Source organism: Drosophila eugracilis, unplaced genomic scaffold, assembly GCF_018153835.1.
Source record: "Drosophila eugracilis isolate 14026-0451.02 unplaced genomic scaffold, ASM1815383v1 contig_2171, whole genome shotgun sequence".
Classification (NCBI taxonomy): Eukaryota; Metazoa; Arthropoda; class Insecta; order Diptera; family Drosophilidae; genus Drosophila; species Drosophila eugracilis.
Window position 1 is genome coordinate 469633 of NW_024573057.1, and position 24861 is coordinate 494493.

At 40.3% G+C, this 24861-nt stretch overlaps 4 protein-coding genes across 5 annotated transcripts; 1 reads left to right on the plus strand and 3 right to left on the minus strand.

The window, feature by feature from the left end:
- Positions 1–3676: 3676 nt before the first annotated feature.
- LOC108110366 (flocculation protein FLO11) lies at positions 3677–6222 on the minus strand. The gene is made up of 4 exons (XM_017219419.2): positions 5858–6222; positions 4442–5795; positions 3973–4384; positions 3677–3885 (listed from the first exon to the last, which is right to left on the minus strand). Exons 2-4 carry the CDS (start codon positions 5511–5513, stop codon positions 3819–3821), a joined length of 1551 nt encoding a protein of 516 aa, XP_017074908.2. The 5' UTR covers positions 5514–5795; positions 5858–6222; the 3' UTR covers positions 3677–3818.
- A 2255-nt stretch (positions 6223–8477) lies between these two features.
- On the minus strand, positions 8478–17439 carry LOC108110356 (sterol regulatory element-binding protein cleavage-activating protein). The gene is made up of 7 exons (XM_017219396.2): positions 16234–17439; positions 13455–13832; positions 13208–13391; positions 10145–12419; positions 9886–10088; positions 9474–9828; positions 8478–9408 (listed from the first exon to the last, which is right to left on the minus strand). Exons 1-7 carry the CDS (start codon positions 16512–16514, stop codon positions 9230–9232), a joined length of 3855 nt encoding a protein of 1284 aa, XP_017074885.1. The 5' UTR covers positions 16515–17439; the 3' UTR covers positions 8478–9229.
- A 137-nt stretch (positions 17440–17576) lies between these two features.
- LOC108110357 (transmembrane protein 164) lies at positions 17577–21135 on the minus strand. The gene is made up of 5 exons (XM_017219397.2): positions 20892–21135; positions 19371–19762; positions 19122–19314; positions 18961–19061; positions 17577–18435 (listed from the first exon to the last, which is right to left on the minus strand). Exons 2-5 carry the CDS (start codon positions 19704–19706, stop codon positions 18067–18069), a joined length of 999 nt encoding a protein of 332 aa, XP_017074886.2. The 5' UTR covers positions 19707–19762; positions 20892–21135; the 3' UTR covers positions 17577–18066.
- A 1432-nt stretch (positions 21136–22567) lies between these two features.
- LOC108110364 (tubulin-specific chaperone E) lies at positions 22568–24850 on the plus strand. Of its 2 annotated transcripts, none has more exons than XM_017219416.2 (5): positions 22568–22942; positions 23101–23477; positions 23537–23960; positions 24022–24304; positions 24357–24850. In XM_017219416.2, exons 1-5 carry the CDS (start codon positions 22847–22849, stop codon positions 24650–24652), a joined length of 1476 nt encoding a protein of 491 aa, XP_017074905.1. In that variant the 5' UTR covers positions 22568–22846; the 3' UTR covers positions 24653–24850. The 2 variants fall into 2 exon arrangements, with proteins under 2 accessions (XP_017074905.1, XP_017074904.1); XM_017219415.2 differs by having other exon boundaries at positions 22569–22942; positions 23005–23477.
- Positions 24851–24861: the final 11 nt, after the last annotated feature.

Sequence of the window (24861 nt, forward strand, 5' to 3'; positions counted from 1 at the left end):
TTTATTGCCTAATATCTCGAGAAATATGTACGTAACGGAAATTAAAGTGCAATATCTCAAATGAAAGGTACACATTTCGAGAATACATATATTTTAAACATAAAATTAACAAGTTTTAACTTTAATACTACATAATTTCCTTAATAACACAAAAAAGTCATTTTTTTACGCACAAAAAATGTTGAAAAAAAACAACAATTCCAAAGATTTAAGGACTTTAATCTTTAGTGGGTCCTTCGTTGGCCCTAATGGAAGCTTAATGCGGTTTTAAATACAATATTCGTGTAAAAACAAGAAGAGGCGCTAGTCGAGTGCGGCGTTGCCCGTTGTTGTTGTTTTACGACGTAGAGAAACTTTTTGTAATAAACAGCATGTTGTTAAGACATGTTGTAAGACATATCGTAGTATTTGCCAGATCAGCGACTTTTTTTTTTTTTCTCATCAGGTACGAACTACGGAAAATTTGTAGTATTTGTATTCTTTTTTGAGTAATTGTGTCAGTTTCCGATAGTTACTTGCTAAAGCTTTAATTTTTTTTAGTTTTTTGATACATTTCTTTTTAGTTTTTTTTTGGATTTTTTTAAATAATTTTTTAACTTTTTTCTCCAACTTTCCGTCTAAAACAGCTTTTTTTGCTGGTCAAAAGTTGGCAGCACTGCTCCCGAGGATCTAATTCAGTCCACTGCAGGAAGGGAAAATCATAGCGATCTAAGGCTAAGAGGAGTTAGACGTGAACCGGAAAAAAAATAATTCCAGAAACTCCAGCGCCAAGAACAAATTCTAGAAGTCTGGGAGGAAAAAGGAAATTAACAGGAAGGCGCAGATTTGCTGCTCTCATCTGGGTGGGCCCTGGTTTAGTGAGATTATGAGTCGTTCCTGGCGGTTGCCGAGGAAGTTTCTTCTCCTTGTAGGTAGTAAGCGATTGGGACCCTGGCGGTTGCCGAGGGAAATGCTCCGTTATCACGGCCCTTGAGGCGCGGTGATCAATTTAATAAAATGAATAAACTATTTAACGGCTGTGCCGGAGTATGGGACAAATGCCTTCTTTATTGAATGAAGCGCAAGTACCAACTGAAACTTAAAGATAACAAAAATGTATTTCATAGCGGCCACGCAAATATGCAGTGTTCGCCGGCTATGCATGGGCATCCGGCCAGACGCTGTGTCAGCAGCAATCTACCTCGTATAACTCTTCCCAGTATTATTTATTTTTTTATTCTTGTTATTATTGATATATGTATGTTTCATGTATTCGTCCCTGTGGTACCCAGTAAAATGATCGAAAAGATAATGAGTGAGTAGTTTGAAATGGGGTGAGGTGACGCGGTACAGACCGAGTATCCAGTGCCCAGGGAGTTGCGCAAAAAATGTTCCAGCAGCTTAATAATAGGGGGTATATTCCGCTGCCCCCGAATAAAGGACCGCAGTCGCTTCGTTTCCTCTCTCAGAATTACCATCAGATAGACAGATCCAAACATCGTGGTCCCAATCACACCTGAGGAACCCGATGACTAGCGGAACCCGATGGTTAGATCCCCGATATCCCAGTCCCAGATCCCAGTCGTGACAAAACAATGTTGAATAAGATTCCTAAGAAATCCCAAATAATAAATCGATAAAAATAACCTAGAAATGTGAAAGAAGGTCAGATGAAAACATTAAGCTTAATATTATAGACGACACAGTTTTCCTCGGCTTGTGGGCCTTAGAGTGTCCGAGACCAGATGAAAAATCACCTCGAGCTGCCTCGATGCCTAAGCCTAACTATGGCCTATATCTACATAATAGTTCCCAAGATTTTGTCGTTTTAAGTTTTCTGTGTTTTTCGGGCGTTTAGAGTGGGCTAGGAAAAAATAAAACATCATTAGAAACTACATTCTTCGTCCCAACTTTTATAACACTTATAGTTACAGAGATATCTGCGTTTCTACAAAAATCGAAGTCTTTCGAGCTCAGTGTGCTAAAAAGTGGGCGTGGACGGATAATGGCCTGAGATCTTAGCGTTCATAAGGACACACGGACATGTCTTAATCGACTTGGCTTTTGATCCTGATCAAAAATATATACAGTGGCTCCAAGCTTATTTCGTGCAAGAAGAAATCGAAGTTTAAATTATACTGCTTTTAAACCAGCAGAGATATAAAAAAATTTAAACGCAGTAATGTTAAGAATGTCGCATATAATTAAAATAATAACAACAGTTTTTACTAATTTAAAAAACAAAAGAATTTTTCATACAAAAACTAAAAAATAGGGCAATTCTGACGCACAAGTTTATTTCGTGCAAGCACTTTAATGTCGGGTACCATGAGCACATTCAAGAATATATTAGAGGCGGTTGAAACCGGAACACAGTCTTGGGAGGATGTGTTAGGAGAGCTGCAGTTGGCAATCAATTGTAAAACCAATCGCACTACGAGAGCAAGTCCTTTAGAAATGTTATTGGGAAAGGTAGCACGCCCATTAGAATTGCTTCCACCTAGTGACACAGAAAATGTTATTCATCTGCCAAGCGTAAGAGCGCAAGCTGCAGAGATTATATTAGCCAGTGCAGCTTATGATAAGGAACGATTTCATAGAAAGAAGGCAAAAGTAACAAAGCATATGTAAAGTTAGAGATTTTGTGTTACTTAAAAGCGAAGACACCAGACCAAGTTAAGTCCGAAATTCAAGAGGCCTTTTGAAATAGTAAAAGTTCTAGAAGGTGACAGGTGCATATAAAAGTCCTTAAACAATAATAGAAAATATAAATATTGCCATGAGGATTTACGAAAGTTGGCAGAGGGGCAAGTGCCCGATAATAATATTGTTGATAGTAATATAGCCGTTGCAGAAGGTGAGGAGAGCGAAAATGCAAAAACTGGGAGTATTGAGGGTATTGACCAAGAAAGTAAAGTACACCAAGAAGGGTGACGAAGTTGTACTGCTGGCCAACGAAAATGGCAGAATACTGAGGCCATAAAATATAATGCAAGCACAAGTGCAAAACATACAGTGGATTAATGTTTTGATCATGGCGTGTGGGGTATTTAATTATGCAACTATAAGAATGATTAATAAAAATGAATAAAAAAATATTTAAGGGTGGTTATGTAACCCAATACTTTTTTGTGAAATTTTTAACATTATAATTTGTTATAAATGAAGATAAGAAAATTGGCTTTTGATATAAAACTATTTAATGTTCAGTTTGGAATAAACAAAAGAAGAAAAGAGGGTCGGTGCCTTGAAACTGAATAGTTGTGAATGGGTCAGTGTGCGAATTCGCATTTTCGGGTATTTCTGGGAAGTACCGTTTAGCGGGACGACAGCGTTGTGTCGCTGTGAGTCGAAAGCAAGTAGAGATTCGAACGACAGATCTGTGTCTGTCGTCATCGCGAGAGAAAACTTGGAAACGCGATGCGCTATGGAAAACGAGAATTCGACATGTACGTATACATATGTACATACATACATATACATATGTACATACATACATATACATATGTATGTCGCAGATCCTGGATTTATTGAAGTTCTAGAAGCCGTCGTCTTATTTGGCTGGTATCGACTGATGACGTAAAAACGCAATATTAGTCCCGATTGCGTGAGAGAGAGGCGTGTTTGGTTTGGCAATTCATCATAAATAGACCCATGTCTGAACATAGTGCAATTTTATTTATACAAAAAATTCAAATTTTTACTTTGTATATTGATTAGAATTTAACTATAAGTTTTATTGTCCACGAATCACAACGATGACTTTTCTACATCTTGTCATTTATGTAAGTGTAATGTCTAATATTGAGTTAAATATATTGTTAAGAATACTATGTACATCAAATGTAGTCTCCGAAAACGTACTTAGAGGTAAGGGTGCTAGTAACAGATGGGATTTGGCCGTCTCTAAAAAGAAACAGAAATATATTGCGCCTTTAGCATAGATATGTACATATGTACAAACATATGCATAGATCGATGTTATCGACTTACCTGGTTTGGTTTTTAACCACGCGTCGCACATCAGTCATTATGGTGTCGATGTCAGAAGTCTTGCCCATCCGATTGAGAGCCTCACACAGCGTCTGAATGAACGGAGTACCGTCTTCCGTACGGTAGGATACATATCCCTCGTAGGTGCTGTAACACTTAAGGATCTCATTGGGAGACCCATTTGGCTGGGCGGCATCCGTCATAAAACCTCCCAGCTCGTTGGCGCCCTTGCAGGCCTGGACGAAAAGAAGCTTGGGCTTGTCCTTCAGCGACCGGTTACGCAGGATGGGAAAAATCACGTCATAGTCTAGTGAATAGTCGTCATCCTTTGCCGCGAGTCTATCGTGTCGCGTTCCATGACTTAGTATTACTAGAACCAGAGCGCTTTTGTCCTCAAAGTCTTTCGTTTCCACTGCAAAAATTTGGGTTAAGACACGGATTGACTAAAAAAAAAGGCTGAAATACTTACGCATTCGCACCGTCTTCTTGATAGTGGCGAGAGTGGCATCCGTAATGACCTCTACCTTGCACTTTAGTTGTTCAAAAGTGGCAAGTAAGACCCTCACATCCTGGCCACTGCCCGTACGGAACTCGTTCTTGTTATCAAACCGCTCATTGTTAAAAATATACACCCTGGCGGGTTTAAGTTTATTCTTAGTTACGCTAGATTTGAAGGTACTGAGGTTAGTTGGATTGGTGCCTTGGGCGTCAAGGGTACGTACAGTCTCAGCGACCTTGGACTTGCCGCTGGGCGCTGAAGTTCCCAGGCTAATGTACGGTTTGGGAAATGCAGTAGAGGCCTTGTCAGATGGCTTTGGGGTGGACTTAAAGAAGATCGAAAAAGAGGAGTTGGATGGCACTGGCTTCGATAGACTCGAAACGGAGCTGGCACTGGAGCTAGTAGTTTCTGAAGGTTTGGCATACAGAGATGTGTAGGTTAAAGCCAGACTGGGTTTCTGGGCGTAGGGTGAGACGTAGGTAGAGGACGAGCTATTGGCAGTGAACGGCTCCCAATTACTTTTACTACCCTTGTCTTTGAGATCTACCCGATTCGTCTCCACGTGCTGAGTAACAGTTTGCCCATTCCTTTTAGTCACAGTTGTCTGTTCGGTCTTAACCAGCGTACTAGATCGCTTGCCGGCATTGCTGGCCGTGGCCTTAAATGGCTGTGTGGAGCGGAAGGAGACCCCGTTTAAGCTTGGCGGCCGGGAACGGGAGGATGTGGTTGTGGTGGTAGCGGTGGTAGTGCCTGTTGCGCCCTTACCACCCATTTGCATCTGGGCAAAAAAGGCCTCCAACTCCGCCTGGCTGGGAGTGCGGCGCGTTGTCGTCTCCGTGATCAGCGCCCTCTGCGTGTGCGTCACCGTCTGACGGGTGGAGAGATAGGTAATAGTCTGTTTATTGCTGTCCGTGATGGTTGAGTTCTGCACGGCAGTGTTGGTCGTCTTCGTAGCAGCGCTCGTCGTCTTTACCCGCGTCCGCGTGTCCTGCAGACTAGGCTGGATGCGATCCGTCTCGCTTTTCTTGCTCCACCAAACCATTATCCCTTTGGTCTGCGTGTGCTTGTTTCGTTTCCTATCTTTATTTCGCTTGCTCACCCTGTGTCGCAGTAGCTTTGGCGCGTACTTATGGTCCGACGGTTCTCGCGATACTGAAAAACGAACAGAATTTCGCGGAAAGAGAGCTTCCGAGATAACGTGGCTTATTCATCGGGTGCCCCCCGTTCTGATCTGATTTTATCCATTTCCCCGGTACTACGCCACTTCTAATTGCGTGCCGTCGTGTGTGTTATCCGCTCTCTGACATGGCTGATAACCAGGTTTCTTTAAATTCACATGTATGTTAATACATATATATTTATGTACATATGCATACATATACATACAATGTCGTCCTCTCTACCAAGTTAGTATCTCTGGGTATACCTCGCGTACACTCCTATGTAAGTAAGTACATAGAATATGCATGTAATCATATAGAATGGCTAAACTTCGAATGGCAAATAATACTTCCTGTACTAAACAAACTAACGGGCTCGCTTAAAATAACAATAATTTAATTGTAACTGAAACATTATTTCTAAAATATTTATTGAGTAAATAAAGCTTCTCAGAAGAACCTGTGAAAGATTTTGGTAATTATTCGACTACATCTGTCATAATTTATATTTATGTTCATAAATGTATGCATATGCACATTTACATGTTTTCGATACATCAGCAACACCGATGTTTACCAGGGATGTTTAAAACATTAGCTAAAAAGTACTTTTGCGTTCCCGCTAGAGGTGGAGAAACATCGATGCGAACATCGATGTTTTCGAAACATCGGCAACATCGATGTTTGCTGGAGCAACACCGATGATTTTCCGTTTCTAAGGCACATTGAGGAAGATTGACGAATTGTAAGAACGTATATCACTTAATTTAATGGCGACGCTTTTAAAACGTTATCTTAATAATACTTCTACGATCCGGCATCTTCGTGCGAATCTGAAAGATTTTTCAGTATAGCTGGACAACTTATAAGTGAACGTCGCACGCGGCTATCTTCGACCGTTATCGATAAGCTCCTCTTTTTAAACAAAAACAAACATGTAAATGATATGCAAATATACATATAGAGTAGAGTTCGGGATAGTAAGTATAGTAGGAATATCACAATATCCCAAAAACGATTATTTTCTTTGGACCATGTATATATTGAAACATTGATATAAAATTTGTTTTTTTGTTTGTTTTTATTTACAAATTAAGAATAGGACTATATACCAAAGAAGTGGAACATGAATTTAATGAACAGTTTTATTTTAATTTGTTTTTCTTTTCGTTTATATTTAATAAGTGATTAATAAATTGGATATTTTTTGTTGAAAATTTGAATTTTAATATTTAAACATTACAAATTAAAGTTCAAATACGTTAAAATAACTGCAAATTTTTTTTTGGGGAAATCAAAAACATCGAAAACATCGATGTCCGTGAGAAAATAATAGTTCTTTTGAATATTGTGATATAAATCGATTTAATCCATCTTTTTGGATGAGCGAAAAATTCGATTCTTTTTTTAGATCGATTCACCGACAAATTTGCTCACCTAAAAATGCCATTAAAAATTTTTTTTTCGTTTGTTCTGTCTTAATTTTTTTTCCTACTTTAAAACTATTTGTGTAATTCAATTATTTATTTTGAAGCTAAACACTCCCAATAGATTTATGCTTTAGAAGTATTGAAATAACACTTTATTTAACCTTCCTTGACATACATTGTACATAGTAGTAGTTCACCGAGTTAATGTCACGATGAAAATATACCTTTCAAAAGAGAATCCAGAGAATGAGAAGGAGAGAAGAATCGTCAAATAGGATGACGGATCTGGTAACTCTAGTAGGATTTTTGTACCTGTTACACGTAGAGTAAAAAATTAAAAAAAAGAGTAAAGAAGTATCTTTTAAATTCTATAATCTTCATAAGCCATAAAAAGCTTTGAATGGTTTGACATGATATCAGAAAAACCTTATATTTTCAATATACTTCGTAACTTAGTCACATTTGTATACATATATTTATGTATTATGTAATCCCTAAGTGGCGATCTCACTCTCCAATGATGTGTACGATCAATATCCCAAGCGGACAATCTCGTTCCCAAATTTATGTAAATTAAGATTCGAATACAAGAATTTAGTCTTAAGCTGAGATCAAAAGAATAAAGAGCTCAAAACATTACTCGTTTTACTACTTTAGATTTCAGTTCTCATTCAATCAATAAGGAAAATTCGGCAAATCTGATCAGCTGTCTCATTAGGTGATGGCAGCACTGCATTTTTATAGAGACAGCGCCCTTTTTTAAGCAGCTAAATTTGAAATTTTGTTTATTTTTTTAAGGTTTTTGTTTTGTGTGATTTACGTTAAAATTTATGTAAGTGTGAAACTTATGTAATTTTTATATACATATGTCGCAGAGTGACTCCTAGTACTCGGAGGCGAGTACATTTTTAAAGGCAATCTGAATTCTGGGAATTACACGCTTCTGTTTTGATAGATGATGATTGAATGAAAAGCACGGCAGCAGAGGCACAGACGCTCTGCTGCTGAGTGAGGTCCGATCGTAGATATCATAAATCTTTAGTAAGACAGATAGGACAGTGTACATTGTACAGTGGCTCCAAGCTTATTTCGTGCAAGAATAAATCGAAGTTTAAATTTGATACTGCAACTAAACCAGCAACTTGCGGTACACGGGCATCTCTAAAATATGCTTGCTTGTTTCCAACTTTCTTCAGATCTCAGCTTTCATACAGACATGGCTAAAAAGACCCTGCTGTAAGTCCGGTTAAAAATATGTTAACTTCATAAATAAGATGCCTCCTTAGGTAAAAAGCTTAAATAGGTTGCTAGAGTTCGCCTAAGGACAAAAAAATGTAACTCCCATTACCCACCCACTAGCGACCAGCCTTTACCAGAGGAGATGGCTTTGTGATAATCAGGAAATCGTCATTGACATTGATATTTCAAATAAAAATTATTATTATCAAAAACTATCAGAAAGAAGAAGAGTATGATTTTAAAAACAATATATGCTATAATTTCTTTTATATACATTTACCGAAGAGCCATTGACTGGGATGCATGCTGATCAAGATTTACGAGTTGGTACGATTGGTTTATTAATATTAAAAAATAATTCTTTTTGTTTCCATTTTATAAACTCAAAATGAGAACCAACTTGAAGATCTCTCTTCGAAACTTTGCATAATCTTAGAATAAGTATAAGATGGTGAAATAATAGGCTTACGCATAAATATTCTCACACTGGCATTCACAATACTCTTATAACATATGAGGCATCTAAAAAAATAATTAAAAGAAGATTTTGTTTTGTTGTCTGGTTTTTCTTTTCATATAGAAAATTAAGCGTAGGTGATTCTAATAAATATATTATTTAATTTAGTCATTTTATGTCATGCTGAGGCCCTTTAAGGCACTAACTACATAGTGTATAGTCACGCGAAAAAATATATGTATTTATCTTTTTCATTTAGTTTAATTCCTTAACCTACTAAAGTTTCAGCGCTCTTTGTCCGAAAATTACAACAAAATCCTAACAACAGTTCTATTGTGAAATTAGGAAATAGTTTCGAGTCCTAATATATGTATAAGTTAGTGAATGCGTCAATGGCTTCGATGAATTTGAGAGCCGAGAGTCAACTTATTTCTAGGTGCACGCCGGCGACGGTAAATTCAACCTTTCAACTTTAGTGGCACTTGTCAGCTACGATTGGAAAGCGAACAACGCGGATCTCATTTCCGTAGTCACAAACTACCGAATCGCAGGCAAGCATCATAATTTTCGGGCAAAGCTGCAAGTTGGCAAAGTCCAGCTTGACCTCGCGAGCCGGCTGCCCAGTGCGCACATCCCATACAATAAGAGATCCTGCAATGAAATCGATGGAATAAAGTACAAACCCAGTTAAAATGGCAAGCAAGTGAATGTCTTACCCATTTTACTGGTCACCAACAGCGATGGTGTTAGCATCAGTAGACTCGAATACGCATTGGAGATGTTGATAGTAGTCAGTAAATTTCCCTGGAATCTCTCCCAAACGCAGATCCGCTCGTCCGTACCCAATGAGATCACATAGCTGGGGGCGCACGCCAGGCAGCTGACGGCGCCGTCGTGGGCTTGAATGTTATACATGCAGGCACCCGTGAACAGATCCCAAACGCAAAGAAGCCCATCCTGAGAACCAGAACCCCCCGTGCCCGGTTGCCAGCGATCTACGAACAGGCACGTTACGGGTCCACAGTGACCGTGCAGCGTATATTCCACATCCGACTTGTTAAGACAATACACCTTTGGATAGCGGTTATAGTGAGAAAAATAACTTTAATAGAAAGATCTTGGACGCACCTTGAGGGTGTGATCCTGACTGCCAGTAAAGACCATGTCGTTAACGACCTGCATGCAGGTGATTGGCTGCTGATGGGCTAATCGCACGCCCTCCAATGTAATTTTCATTTCCTCTTTGGTGGTCTTCTGGGCTGCTTCGTGTTGGCAACGCTGCTGCTGCATCATTAATCCAAGGCTTCCAGTGGATCCAGTTCGGACATGAGCTTAAAAAAGAATTTTATTATTTATTAGAGAAAAAAAATTATCAAGAGAGACATACTGCGTCTATAAGCTGAGGTAAAACCCCAGTCGATCTGCTTGCCCTTGTAATACGTCTCTAAACGGTAGAAATCTAGACGGCCGTTCAGACGGGCTACAATCACCCGATCGCCATTCAGGTGGATGTGGGTTATACCTTGGTTTCTCTTTGCGTCTTCCTGGTATGCACATTTAAGCAAGCCGGCAGGGGATTCCCATAGCTCCACGCGCCCGTTAGCGCAGCCGACTGCGATAAGATTGTCAAAGAAGTCCAGACACCACACTGGTGAAACAGGCAGCTTTCGTATCAGCGTTTGACCATCCGGTCGCGGCTGAGAGATTTGTATGTCGGTGCGGGCAATGCTGCTTAGTTGCTCGCCACTGCGCGCATCCCACACACGAATTTGGCCCTTAAGACAGCAGCTGATAATGTATGCCCCATCAGATACCAGACACTCTATGCGATGCTTGTGTCCGGCAATTTGCGTTGGCACTCCCTCGAGGATCTGTTCAGTCTGTTTGTACGGTGCCTCGGATTCGTGCCAGCTAGAACGCCATTCTGCATAGTTTCTGGTACAGATGCAGCGGTAAAAAACCACCATCGTGTAGCAGAGCACAAAAATGCTGATGCAGCACAAAAGAATGGCAAAGAATATTTCCATGGGGCTTTTAGGGACCAGCGGCATGCCACCGGCCATAAGCATAGGAGACTCGCGGTGCACGTCGTCGTCATTGAAGTCAAGCGGATCAAGCGCGGCAGCCAGTGCCTTCCATTGGAAATTTTGTTGCATTTGCTCCTGCGGATTCCGTAAAAGTGTGGCCAGCTCCGGCGAGATAGCATGGCTCAGCCGAATGGTTGGAAGCAGCGTCACGTAGTGTCCGCTTAGTGATACGTTGTACTGCTTCATAATCGTGGACCAATGGAAGTTCGAGAGAAAATAGTTTAGGTCAAAGCTTGGATAGCGCAGTCGCAGCATTTCCTCAGCTGTCTCGTTGATGTAGTTCGCGGATGATGCTTGTATAGGCGTGGAAAAAACACTGCTGCTCGGAGAACTCGTCGTCACCCGCTGCTCATTCGCTTGCCATCCCTCGAAAAAGCTGCTGACGGCTCCACGACCCGCTTGTAGGCGCCGTTGGAGCTCAAGCGTTGCTGTCATCGTGCCGTTGCTCTGCATGCTAAACAGCTGCTCCAAACATCCCGAGTTATACACTATAGAGCATATCCATACAATCATCCAGATCATAAAAGCCCGTTGGAAGAATCGAGTACGCGCCCAAAAGTTTACAATCTTTATGCGTTTTGGTATTCGTTGTTCCTGCGGCGAGTGACCGTTAACTAAGTTTGTCCGATCGTTACCAGATGCGGCATCAGCAAAGCAGAGTTTCGGATGCGAGTGTGAGCGTTGAAATGTTCCGGGAACATAGGGTGGCATCGTTGGAGCAGCTCCAAAGAATCGAAAGTCCTGACGACACGCCCCTTGTGTGCAGCTTAGCAGCATTTTGGGAAGGTGCTTCGCCTCCGTCGTGTACTCGGCTCGCTTGATGTTCATGGCCAGGATAGTAGAGAAAAGCAGCATCTGAAGCATGAAATCCGAGAGCAAGCCGACTATGGCGAAGATACAGAACTCCTGAATGACTGGCACAAAAGTAGCCAAGCCAATCGTCAAAATTGTAATTTCTGTCAGCAGCGTCTTGGATATATGCCAACCCTCCTTGCTGAGGGCCTGAGCGACTCGAATCTTTACGTCAAACGTCTCGTCCATTGACACTACGCTTTTTGTGATTACCAAGCTATTTTCCAGTCCCACTAGAATTACCAGGTAGGGAAATATGTCCTTTGATTGCAGTGAGATGGTTAAACCAAAAAAGAAGCACAACCCAAGGGACATGGCCAGGCTCCCGGCCGTGGTGATTACGCTGCATAGTGCCAGCAAGAAGCGCGATCGAAACACGTCGATTTTACGGACAGAGAAGTAGACGTACGCAAAAACCAGCAAAAAGGCCACTGTGTACGGCACCAGCTCCCACATCCTGTACTCTCCAGGGTAAAAAATGTACGTTATCGTTGATGGGTCATCTGCGGGCCCACTTGCCGGGCGTGGTAGTGGCGGGTAGTGCTGATGCAACTTCTCCTTAAGTGTCTCCAGATATTCCACGTCGTTGTGCTTAAGGACCAACGTTAAAGCATACTGAATTATACGAGAGCGGGAGCGTAGCGGGTATCGTTTGAAACCGGTGTCCTGCATGGGCAGGCCAAAAAGCATTTCAGCGGCAGAAACCTTTGACTTTTGCAAATTCTGTAAATATGTAAAAAATGAGCGAACATTGAACAAACAGAACCACCACTTGGGCTTTATCACCAATAATTGTCTGTTTTGAAGGGTGTGTTCATTTTATAGACATGAAGCAATTCATAAATTTAGAATCCATTATACATAGTTCACTAACAGTGTTAGGCATTTTTATTAATTTCCAGCTCGAATTAATCGATCTGATTTGTCAGGTTTATGCATAGCTCAATATCACCAGATATCTTCTATTCCTTCCAATCCCAATATAAACGTTTGTAGCTGATAGCAGTATTATCTCTGATTATACGAAGGCCAATTTCCTCCATTATCATATCCAAAAAATCAGTTTCTGAACTAATTGAAATTGATTCGGACTTGAGTCGAAAAAGTTATGTTCAAAGCAAATCGTGTGAAGTGTAATGCGTTCTATTAGATTTGAGCGATATATATACATATATATGTTCATATGTATGCATAAATATCTGAATATAAGGACCTGTCGCCGACTACTTAAGGCTGAGAGCCGCGTATAAGGCTTGTGTGCCTTTCGTTAGCTCAAAATCGGTCGGTCTAGACAACACTGCAGTTCACAATCGAATGCGGAATTGGCAAAAATAATTACAGTCTGAGCTGGAGATCCTTCTCTAATCAACTGTCCCTGTTAAGCCTCTATAACCAGAGCTAATAATGTTTTGACAGAGGTGAAGCTAACTAATTTTTCCTTTTTTGTAACTACGTACTATGTGCATCAAATTCGAGTTTAGTGATACATGAGTGCGTTGGTGTACACTTACATGATACTGGAAAATCGTGTTCAGAATATTTGTGTCCCGGGTGAAATTTTGAGAATTTTGCGTCCACAGGTTGGCGGGCGAAAGCAGAAGGCAGCCGTACTCGGGGAAGATCTGGTCCAGCTGTCCGTGGGTTCCGCGCTTTACGTTCTCTACATGAAGACAGTTATGCTCGAGTGTCCGCTGGCTGTGACAGATAATTGAATCAATTAACTATTCTAGTCATTGGAAGAATCGTCGATATACTCACTTTTCGCTGCTCTGATGATTGCGCACAATTTCAAGCAATTTAAAAACTTCATAGAGCGGTGCACGGAAAGCATCCATCAACTCCATCCCCTCTGACCATGGGAGAACGCTGGCACGGAGCGTTACCTGCTGTACATAGAAAAATGCGGGGCTACTCTGAGCCCAAGGTAACAGAAGAGGAGGACTTCTGTCCGAGGTACTGCCGTTAAGGAGCTGGGCGGGTCCAGAGGGCGGAGGTTCACCGGAGGCGGTTGGTGCATGCGGTGCAATCGTGGGGTCACTGTAATTGTACGTCGTCAGAGAGCCAGACCCCGCATCGTAGGGTAGCACAATCTTGGTAGGTATTGTCCCGGGCAAAGGTATGTTGATTAACGGATAGCTGTACGAGAAAAAAAGGTCGTTAATGGGAGTGCTCAGCTAATTCGCTATTTTCTCGCCGACTTCAGCGACCCTTAGAAAAACCTGAAAGCCTATTCAACTATTTTCCTAATCAAATATAGTATGTTTGTTTAAAATGCATTCGCATTCAAAGCAAAAATAAAAATTATAATGCTGTAAATAATTAGTAAAAGGTAATTTAAACCAAACTGAAATACTGTCGCTATATGATATTGGTGGTGGCCACCCGGTCTCGTTTCGACTCTGCATAGTGATGATAGTGCTACCGACCTTCCTCTTGAAAGCTGATAGCAAATTCTTAGCTTCAGATATATAGTGTTGACAAAGAGGAAAACACCCGACTCAAAGGAAATGCCTTTATTATTCTGCTGTCAGCTAGGGTTGTTGATAATATATCGAAATATCAATATATAGATATTTTTTCTAAAAATTATATATTTATATATATAGTGATAGTGATTTTTTGTTTGCCCAAATATTGTAATTCAAATCGACATCGAGTGACCAAATTCAAGCGTAAAATACAAAAATGGGTGTAAAATCAAACTATACGGATATAAAAAATGGGACAGCGAATTTCAAACTGTGTGAAAAAGTAACTTAAATAAGCGGGAATACAATCAACAAAAACGTTAATATTTTCGCCATCAAATGTGTGTGACGCAAGAATTAGGACGCGCAAAGGTTGTTCTTAAAATACCTAAAAACTGAATACTGGTTATAACATATAAATAATAATAACATTATTATTTAAAAAAAAATTGTCTTTTTGTTGTGGTCGGAAAATTTTCTATTTAACACAAAAAGTATTAAATTTATAGATTATATCGATATTTTTATGTGATATTTATATTTTTGTTTTTGAAAAAAATAAATTATCATCGATACGATGCTTTTCAAAAATGTCGACAACCCTGTTAGCCCAGAATTAATTAACAAAAACGAGAGAACTTAATCGTAACCTAACTCGCACAGATCACGGCCGTTAGTTGGAATCAATGTTGCATTGTTAACTTATAATCACAATAAGGACCGTTATGGTTGAGGGCCGCAGTTTCCGAAATCTGACTTTATTTATTCAAATAAATATATTTATCGAAAGTCAAGTCATTGTTTATGATAAATTAGAATCAATATCTGACTATCGAATGTGTTTATCAATTTAATCATAATTATGCACAAACCTTACAATTAGCCATTATCTAGGGCGCGGCAACTTTTGAAACGTCAGCTGCGAGGGTATCCCCTAGATATATTAGTTTCCGAGATCTCAGCGTACACACAGAGTTTTTTGATGAACTTGTCTAGAGAAATTTCTCTATGTACTTGTATATAGTTCAAGTTTTCGGGAATGCTTTTATTAATCTTTTGCATTATACAATTCAATTCAACTCAAATCCATACAGACTTTTACATTGCGAACGTACTGACGTACTTTGAACCCCCAGAGCCAGATGTTTAATAAATGTCACTGATATTCACTAGCATTATCAAACCGCAAGTGCTCTTAATCTACATTTGATTTAACCATGACCTTTTGTCCGTATTTTTTGTAAAAATGTCTGAGCATCGCACGTTTGTTATAGTTTAAATATAACACCCGTGAATAAAATACTACCTCTTAGTAACACAACAAATAGCGCTAGAAGCAGCGAAAGTTTTGATAGCATAATTATTTTAAAATAGAGTAACAGAGTTACCAAATGAACAAAAAGTTTATTTCTTTCGTTTAAGAAAAAACAAGACCAAAGGAAAGAAATTTTTTTAATATTTAAAGTATGAAATTATTGTCTTTTAAAAATCAATAAAACGTCAGATAAACCCTTACATTATTTTTGGTCAGCATTCCGGTTTATGACCGTCGGAAGCGTTTGTTAAAATATACATACATTGGTTTTTACAAAAATTTGCTTAAAAACTGCAAAATAATAAAAGTTCGGCATTCAGAAAGTAACTTCCCTTCTCGTTGTATAAAAATTTCGAAAATATGTTTAATTATTTTGGGGTTGTTGTATCGAAAATGTTTCCTACATTGCTAACAGTTCGGGGTTTGAAAACATTTAATCTCAGCCCACTTAGTTCTTGTCTGGTTTAATAATTTATAATAATATGTAAAATAAGGGGTTTAAAAATCTTTATTAAATTGAAAAAGCTAATTACATGAAAAGCTATCTGCCATAAGCTACCTAAAATGTATACATATATCTTGTATATTATTAAGTTACGGATTTAGAAAATCTATCACCCAAACACTTAGATTGTCGGTGCAATTATTGTTCAAATGCTTTCATTTATGGCTCTCGAAATTTCAACACGACACCCCAAAAAAAAATCGTAGTCCGCCTATGGTTCATGCATAAAAACACATATTTGGTACTAACCACGAAAGCAGAATCGCCATGAAGGCGATGCTGGAGGCGCACGTCGGGTAGCTGGACAGGAAGAGACCGTGCTTGTAGTAGAAATGCGAAACAGAGGCGGGCAGTCCAGCAGAGGAGGCTGATTCGACGGCCACTCCCGCTGCTCCCCCCGGAGCTTTGGACGAAGAAGAAGATCCGGGCGGCTTGCCGGTGAGACCGCTGCCGTTGGATGCTGTTGTTCGTGGTAACGTCGACGCCGCAGCAGCGGCCGCTCTGGCAGAGCCATCTGTTGCGGCGGCCATGTTATTGTTGTTGGCGGCACAGAACTTACACTTACGAACGGGGACAGTCACTCACACATACGCACGCACGCTAGAGAGGAGACTCTGCCCACGAACTTTGTTCTAACGTTTTAGCGGCGAAATACGAGTTAGCTGTTGGGTGTTTTTGCGCGTATTCGGATTGGGATTCGCACATTTGGTTGCGGCAGTTACGCAACTTGACGTTTGCAACGCATCATCTACGTAGGCGACGCAGCGGCCTCCTGATATTTCTATTGCGATATTATTTTTGTTTATTAATAGCACCAAATCAACTTTTGCTGGCGGTTGTTTTTGCTTAGATCTGGGTTTCGGATTGCGCTTGGGCCTGGGCCGTATATTGATACATGGTTACCGGTGATTTGCATTATATTCCTATTGATTTTTCTTTTTCTTGCGCTTCATTCGCACCTTTTGGCCCCACGTTATTTACGCCGTGCGGTTGTTGTTGGGTGCAATTAAATGACGTTTTCGCGCATCTTCGGCGCTCACTAACTCACACACTTGCGCTCCAACATATAGGCTATTCTTATGAAAATCTGCGACGTAAACGTTGCTGTCGCCGCGCACTGCTAACTTAGGTGCAATTGAATTTGAAGCGCAGTTGCCGCCGCCACTTATTGTTATCAAATTAATATTCACAGATCCCGAAAAACGAATATTTCACCGAATGGGTTACTTTTCTCGGGCGGATGTGTCGTATTTCAGCGCAGGGGTGAAGGAAACAGAACGCAATGTTCCAGACCACTCTGACCAGAACAGGTACAAGGTAACGAGATAAGACTAGATCAAAGACTTTTAGTAACTTTATCTAACTTAGCACCAAGCACGTTTTTTAATTCCGCCAAACAGTAAAATTCGATGCGCGACTCGCCGTCACTCATGTTAGAACAAAATGCTCACTCGCCGTGAGTCAGCATAAGCGAACTAGTTCGCGGCCGAACCAAAACAATGAACAGCTGAGTCTGAGTTTGCATAGAGGGTGTATCACTGTCAGGAAACTGATCTGGTTCATTTAAAATTAAAATAAAAACTAAGGCAACGTTTTATATTTAAACTGTTTATCATTAACTTGGTAGCAGCTGTCTGGTTCACCAGCTTATTAGCTTTCAGCTTTTTTTTATCAGTGCTGCCAGATCATACGCGCTCCAGAGTCGCTCAACCGTTACCGGCAGATTTTATTTTTAAATTAATTTCCTTTTCTCTATGGGCTTACAATTTAGGAAATGTACACTATTAATAATTGCAGTGTCGAAACTCTTGGCTCACCATCAAAAATTGATTTGTATTGAACAATTATATATGTAACTATTAAAATTTTTTTTTTTTTGGTTTGTTTAGAAGTATAACCTCGATGAGCATGAAATTTGCCTTAATTATTATTATCTACACGCCTTTGTTCAAGACATTCAGCTTTCAGTTCTCACATGAAATTTTTCGTGTTTCAGTAAAATTGGGCTACCCGGCTATCTGCAACTGAAATTGCCATAAGTTATTCGTTAATTGACAGGCGCAGTGATAGGCGCTGTAGGTACTAGTCGATCTTGGTTGTCGGCATAGTGTATTCGGCTGATAGTGACGCCATCTCGCCAGCATTATGTGCATGTCCTTCGTCGTCCGCGTCCTGGTCGGTAAATCGGTGCCGCATGAGCGCTTCCCCTTGCGTGGTGTACTCTGCCGGTGTCAATTGTTGGTACTGAGGCGCCACCTCGTTTCTCGCTTCCGACTGGCCGTTTAAGCCAGTAATGCTCTTACCCCGGCGGCCAAATAGCAGCACCGTCCCCTTGCTCAACAGCGGGCACAGCAGTATCTGGTGGCAACAGGCGAACAGCCGGTAGTTTGAGCCTTGGAACGGATCCGACATCGCAGCACAAAGCATATGGTCCAGATTGATGCCAGTGAACTATGAAGACAAAATTGGTGTCAGTGCCAAAAAATAAAGACCGATTATTATACCCGTTGGGATAAAACAAACAGATTCTTGAGATGCCTACACAGCGAAAGTTTCTTTCACCATCTTGCCAGGCCTACAAATCAAAACTAAAATCGCGGAGATCTTAGGAAATATGAAAGCTAGAAAGGTGGGACCATTATATGACCACAACCCACAGAAAACTGTGCCGTCCATAACATTAACCTTGTAAAAAATCTACCAAAACCTCTTCAAATCGGGAAACTATTTCGCGAATTATTAAGAAATTTTGGTTAAAAGGCCTAATGGACAGTTACATCATGAGTTATTAAACATGCGTTTTCGGACAAAAAGGTGGCGATGCTTCAATTTTTGCTAGCAAAAGGATTATTTTAAAATTGGATAGGATTCGCGGCACTAGACTATAGCGATTCTTTTTGTCTTCTTTTTTGGATCAAGTTGATCTGGAAACATCTAAGTAGGCTGTTCTATAGTTTTAGGTTCAAGATAACTTACAATGGAGAGCGGGGATAGCAGGACAAAGTGGTAAAACAGCATAAAGGCTGTACCTATGTGAGACCAATGGAATTCACTGAGGTCCTCCACAGTGTACACTCCTAAAAAAGAAAAGAAAAGCAAGTTACGCTAAAAGTAAACAGAGACCGTCTCCTTGTTACCACTCCGAATGATGTAAATCGGTATTATATAGAGAAGTGCGTGCTGGATCCAATAAGTGGCCTGCTCAAAAGGATAGGTACGTCCCTCAACCTCGGGGAAAAGAAAAGCCAGAAACGGCCCGTTGAGGTTGCTCATCTGTATCCGAAATAGCGCTGTTGTGGTCTTTGTGGGCTTGGCGGCCAGGAGAAAGATCTATAAGAATTACACATAACAATAATATTTGTATTGCATTCGTAATGCATGTTAACCTGCAGACAGGATTGCACGTGACATGGATTCAGGGCGAATATCATCGACTGCCCGGAGAGTTTAAAGCCCATCTCAATGCCAAAAACCATGGACAATGCGATGAGGAGAAACAGTCTTGTAGGACTGTGTGGCTTTTGAATCTCACAAAGCGGCGGAAGCTTAATTGGCGCCAGGCGTTGCCAAGAACGGTGCATTATAAAGATGAAAAGGGCGGACAACAGCACCGTTTCCACCCAGCGTCGTCGGTTTGACATGTAATTGATGCACTCTGGCCCTGTCGTTCTGGGAATCTCATCGGAAATACCTCCGATCGCCCAGTCCCAGTTCCATTCCATTATTGCGCTGTTATTCTGCAGCCGCAATAGCTAATGACAACTTTTGTTATTATGTCCTGAAAAAAAATAGTTGCTATGATGAAGTAATGGTAAATAAATTGCTATAAATCAAAACCAACCAAATATCTCTAATTAATATTTAAAACTCATGTGATTGCGTGCTCTCTAAGCTTTGGTACGGAGATAAGTCTAAGTTAGACACCGATTTAATGAAAAATCATTAGTGAAATTAATTTACTGAATTTGGAAATATTTGGAAACAAAAGGAATTATATAGGAATTTGGTGTTCTTTTAACGGAAAAATAGTTCTATTTTCCAAAAAAAAAATCGATAAGGTAGTTTTAATGTTAGTAGGTGGAAGTATACCATACTATATATAGATATGCTTTTTAAATTTCGTGAAAAAAAGTTTAATTCGCCAAATAGGCAGTGTTGTCCTCACAGTGGGTGCTGTTGAATATAGTTAACCAAGAGGGTGCAGTATCAGGGGTCCGAAGGGGCTCGAACGGGTCTTTTGGTGCAAGCAACCCAGCAAAAAGCAATGAAATATAAAATCATGTCAGCGTTGACAGTTGCCGCAGCTGTCCTTTGGTAATTTACCGAGAGCCAAAATACAAAAGCGGAAAGGCCGAGACTTGTAGACACTTTGAGCGCCTGTCCGCAAGCAGCCTATGAATAATGTCAGATCAGTCCACACAGTCATGACGTGAAGGTGCGGGACTATAAAAAGAAACCAAGCAGAGTAGCGGCCGAACAGCCGTTGACATTGTGCTTTTCACTGTCAAGAGCACGACGGATAGGGTTGCTTACACCCAAGGACTGCCTTGGCTCTTAATAAAAAAAGAAACTCAAACAGAGGGGGTTATTAGGGACCGGAATTAAACCATTTTGATCAAACAGCACTTGCAGGAAGTAAAAGAACAAGGCGGGAGAATATTGATTTGGTTTTACCCATATTCAAGGAGAACTATTAATAAATATGTACATAAGACTCAACGGAAGCCTTCAATTTTCTTTTGAGTGTGTCAGAATTGAAGAACCGTATTTTGAATCATCAATTTCTTCTTTGGTATTTGGGCCTTCAACTCTTGTTCGTTAGTTACCAGTTAACGGCATTAACAAAATATAAAAGCCTGATAGCGTCGCCGTCTAGCGCCCCTGAATTCGATTTTTCCATACGTTACCTATAGGTCCTTCGCCTGAAAATGGCACGTGGCCTGTTGCAATGCTTGCTTGATTCCGCTCCAATCACCGACGCACTTTCGACATTATCTAACGACAGTGAAAACCGGGTCTATCGCACATTCTGTGTTCCTTCTGTTCTTCTTTAATCACACTTCGCTTGCATATCTGCATTAAGTATGCAAATTGTGGGAGGCACAGAGCGACGTTTTTGCAGGGCGACTGGCTGCGGGCGATTGAGGGTTTCAGTTGCGTTGCCTCGCATTGTCCTTCGTCGAGCTTTCACTTTCCTGCTCTCGGCGCAAGCGCTTTTAACCTTTTCCTCTCTCTTCCTCGTTCTCTGTGATAGTGTGCGCCAAAACATTGTACTGGCTACTTTGGGTGAAGGGGTGCAACATATGATATTCATACGCCGCGTACACGTACGTACATATGTATGTATGAATGTCATCATTTGTGGGAGTGATTTCAAACTGTGTAGTCGCAAATTGGATTAGCAATAGACGATGGTCGAGGGGTTGAGTAACCACAAAAGATAATGGCGGTGCTGTCAGGCGAATATAATTACCGAAATTTATGCAGAAAGGCTTAGAAGTTATTAAGGAATACAACTACTTGCACAAAAAATACTAAAACTAAAAAGAAACCTTTAATATTTAGTGCCAAAAAAACGAATACTTTTTTTCTATGTATTGGAGCTCGTTTTTTAATTTTTTTTTACATTTTAAATGTTAAAATAGTGTTTAATTTGAAATAAAAACTGAAATTATCCTTTTTTTACTCTTTTATTAAGAAAAACATGAATTTAGTCATGTAGTACCTCGCAACAAATACTATTTGACTAACTGTAAGTTCCTTATAATGGTTAGAATGTATTTAATATTTTCATACATATTTTCAAATGATTAGACATACCATTGCATACATTTGTATTAACATACATAGGTATGTAAACATAAATTTACATATGTATATCTCGACAAGCAGATAAACGTAACTGTATTTAACAGGAATTGGCGAAACAATCAACATAGCCGAAAAAAAGGACAATCCAAAGAACAATTAATAGGCCGAGAATTTTAAATTAAAATAAATTAGTTTAACCCGAGTCTAGAAATTAAACGTTGTAAATTCTAAAGCTTTCCTGCTTTACAAGAAAACGGGCGAAAATGTAAAAAGATAAATCATATTCTTATTGTACCTTGAATTTTTTTACCCAGAGCCTTCTTTTGCTAATAAAAGAAAGTCATATTTGTTTATCACAAATATACCATTTTTTAATATATTCATTTCTGCATTACAAACTTTAAAAATAATTATAATAAAACATATTTAGCTTGTGAACTATCGTAAAAATTCTTTTCATATTAGCACTTGTTTTTAAACAATCGTGTTGCATATGCATCTTGTGTCGTAGAAAAGAAAATTAAATGAATACAAATAAATAATAAAAATGAAACGAAAGCTCAAATTATCTAAGTATTAGATAACAATTTGTTTTACAGGATATAAGTTCGATCTAAATACATATGTATGTAGGCATTTTTTATCTGCAAATGTTCATTCCCGACCAAACCAGCTTTTAAATTTACTGTTCCTTACACAGATGATTGTTATGTAACATTTTTTCCGTTACGTTAAATTTTTTGACCATCGGAGTGTGACCAGACGACGCAGTTTCTAGGTAAATTGATGGTTTTTGCTTGCGACCACACTCGAATTAACTAAAATAGAAATAATAGTTTATGACTCAGAATTTAGGCTGTTTGGTTCTTTCACAGCCATTATTCATCACCATCTAATGTGTAATGTTGATTAGGCTCCCGGTCAACTAAGCCGTAGTTGAAATCAATCACTTTTTGGAGCAGCTGCTAAACGACGAAACAAAGGCGTGTGGAAGTGTGTGACCCAAGTGTACTTGAGTGGGCGCCGAATAAACTACAAAAACAAACAAGCGATGGTGGGAATTATCGATGAAGCGCAGCTGTTTTATCCGTTAGGAACTCGCATCAAGATAGCGGACAACTATGGCACAGTGCGGTATGTAGGAGAGGTAAGCAAAATGAGATTTTCGCAGGATCCTTGGATAATCCCGATATGATATTCCTGATACAGGTAAGCGGTCACATGGGATCCTGGCTGGGCATTGAGTGGGACGATGGGCAGCGTGGCAAGCATAATGGAATTGTAGACGGTAAGCGCTTCTTTCAGACGCAGACTCCAACAGCTGGCAGCTTTATCCGTCCTGGCAAGGTGGGACCTTGCGCCACTCTAGAGGACGCTGCACGGGAGCGGTACCTGAACTACGACTCAAGCAACGTGGACGAGTCTCTCATCCGCGAGGCTCAGGCCAGTCTGCAGGCGTCGCTCTTCGAGGTCGTGGGAATGGATAAAATCGCTCGCAAGCAGAGCAAATTTGAGCAGCTGGCGGAGGTGAGCGTTGAGCAGACGTCGGTAAACGCAGCCGGGTACCTAAAGGAATTGACTCATTTGACCACGCTGAACGTCAGTCACACCTTGATCTGGAATTGGGAGATCGTGGCCAGCATTGCGCAGCAGCTGCCCTCCCTGAATAGCCTGGACCTAAGGTGAGTGGGGTACCAGCCATAATCTATTGATACCTAATGACATTTGCCAAACCTCTTAGCTCCAACCGACTGGTTCTACCCTTGGCATCCCAAATCACAGATCTAGAACCTGCCTTCCGGCAACTAAAGCGCATTAACCTTGGCAGCTGTGGATTCACGAACTGGAAGGATGTGATGCAAACTGCGCTGCTCTGGCCAAATATTTTGTCTCTGGGATTGCAAGATAACTCTTTCGGTCACCTGGACGAGGTCGATGGGAAGATTATCTTTAAGCGGCTTCAGGAGCTCTACTTGCATCGCACAAATATAATGGATTTTGACCAGGTTGCGAAGTTGGGAAAACTGACGACGTTGCGATTGTTAAATCTCATGGAGAACGGTATCGAGGAGATAAGACTTCTCGACTGTGATCCACAAGAAAAGCTTAATATTTTTGTTTCTCTGGAGCAGTTGAACCTTCTTCACAATCCTATTTGGAATGAAGTATGTAGTTATATATTTGGCTATTACAATAAATAATAATATAATTATGAATTCTGCGCAGGCTGATACGTTCAACGAGCTAGACAAGCTGCCCAAGCTAAAACGCCTTAGTAAGACTCCACACTTAAAGTCAAATTTTGATGAAATGGTCTCGAAAGCTGTGGCTAGCATAGCCGGGCTACAATTCTTAAACAATGCCGAGATTTCACCAGAAAAAAGACGCGGTGCGGAATACGACATTTGGAAGAAGTATGCACTGGACTGGATGCAGGCGACGAACCAAGGATCGGATAGCTTACGGGAGTTCTGTCGAAAACATCGCACTTACCCATTGCTGATTACAAGTATGCAGTTGTGCTTCCAGTTGATTTAGAAATGATGGATTTTTTTTTACAGAGTATGGTTCTCCGGTAGACTTTATACCGCGCAGCCAAGCAAAGCAATCGAACCTAATTAATATTTGCATACGGCATCAGTTGACGGGCGAGACCTGGGAGAAAAAAGTTCCACGAATGATTACTGTACAGACTCTGCAGGGTCTGGTTATTAAGCGATTTCGGCTAAGCGGTAATGTGCCTCAGCTGTCCTATGTTGATGCCCGGCATCCAGATCTAGTTGTTCCTCTAGACAACAATGCAAAAACGCTGGACTTTTATTCTGTACAGGAGCATGACACGGTTTTGGTTCGATAAGGTCCCGTAATTCGACCTTGCATACAATCCCTTATCCGTATTCAGAATTGGTATTTTAGTTTTAGGCAATCAAAACTCCAAATTTCATTGTTCGATTTTATTTTTTTACCCTACTACCTATTAAAAATAATAATTATATTTTTTAGGTGCTAATAAGATTAAATTTCCACTAAGTAATTAAACACAAGGATAATTATATTTGGGTTTGT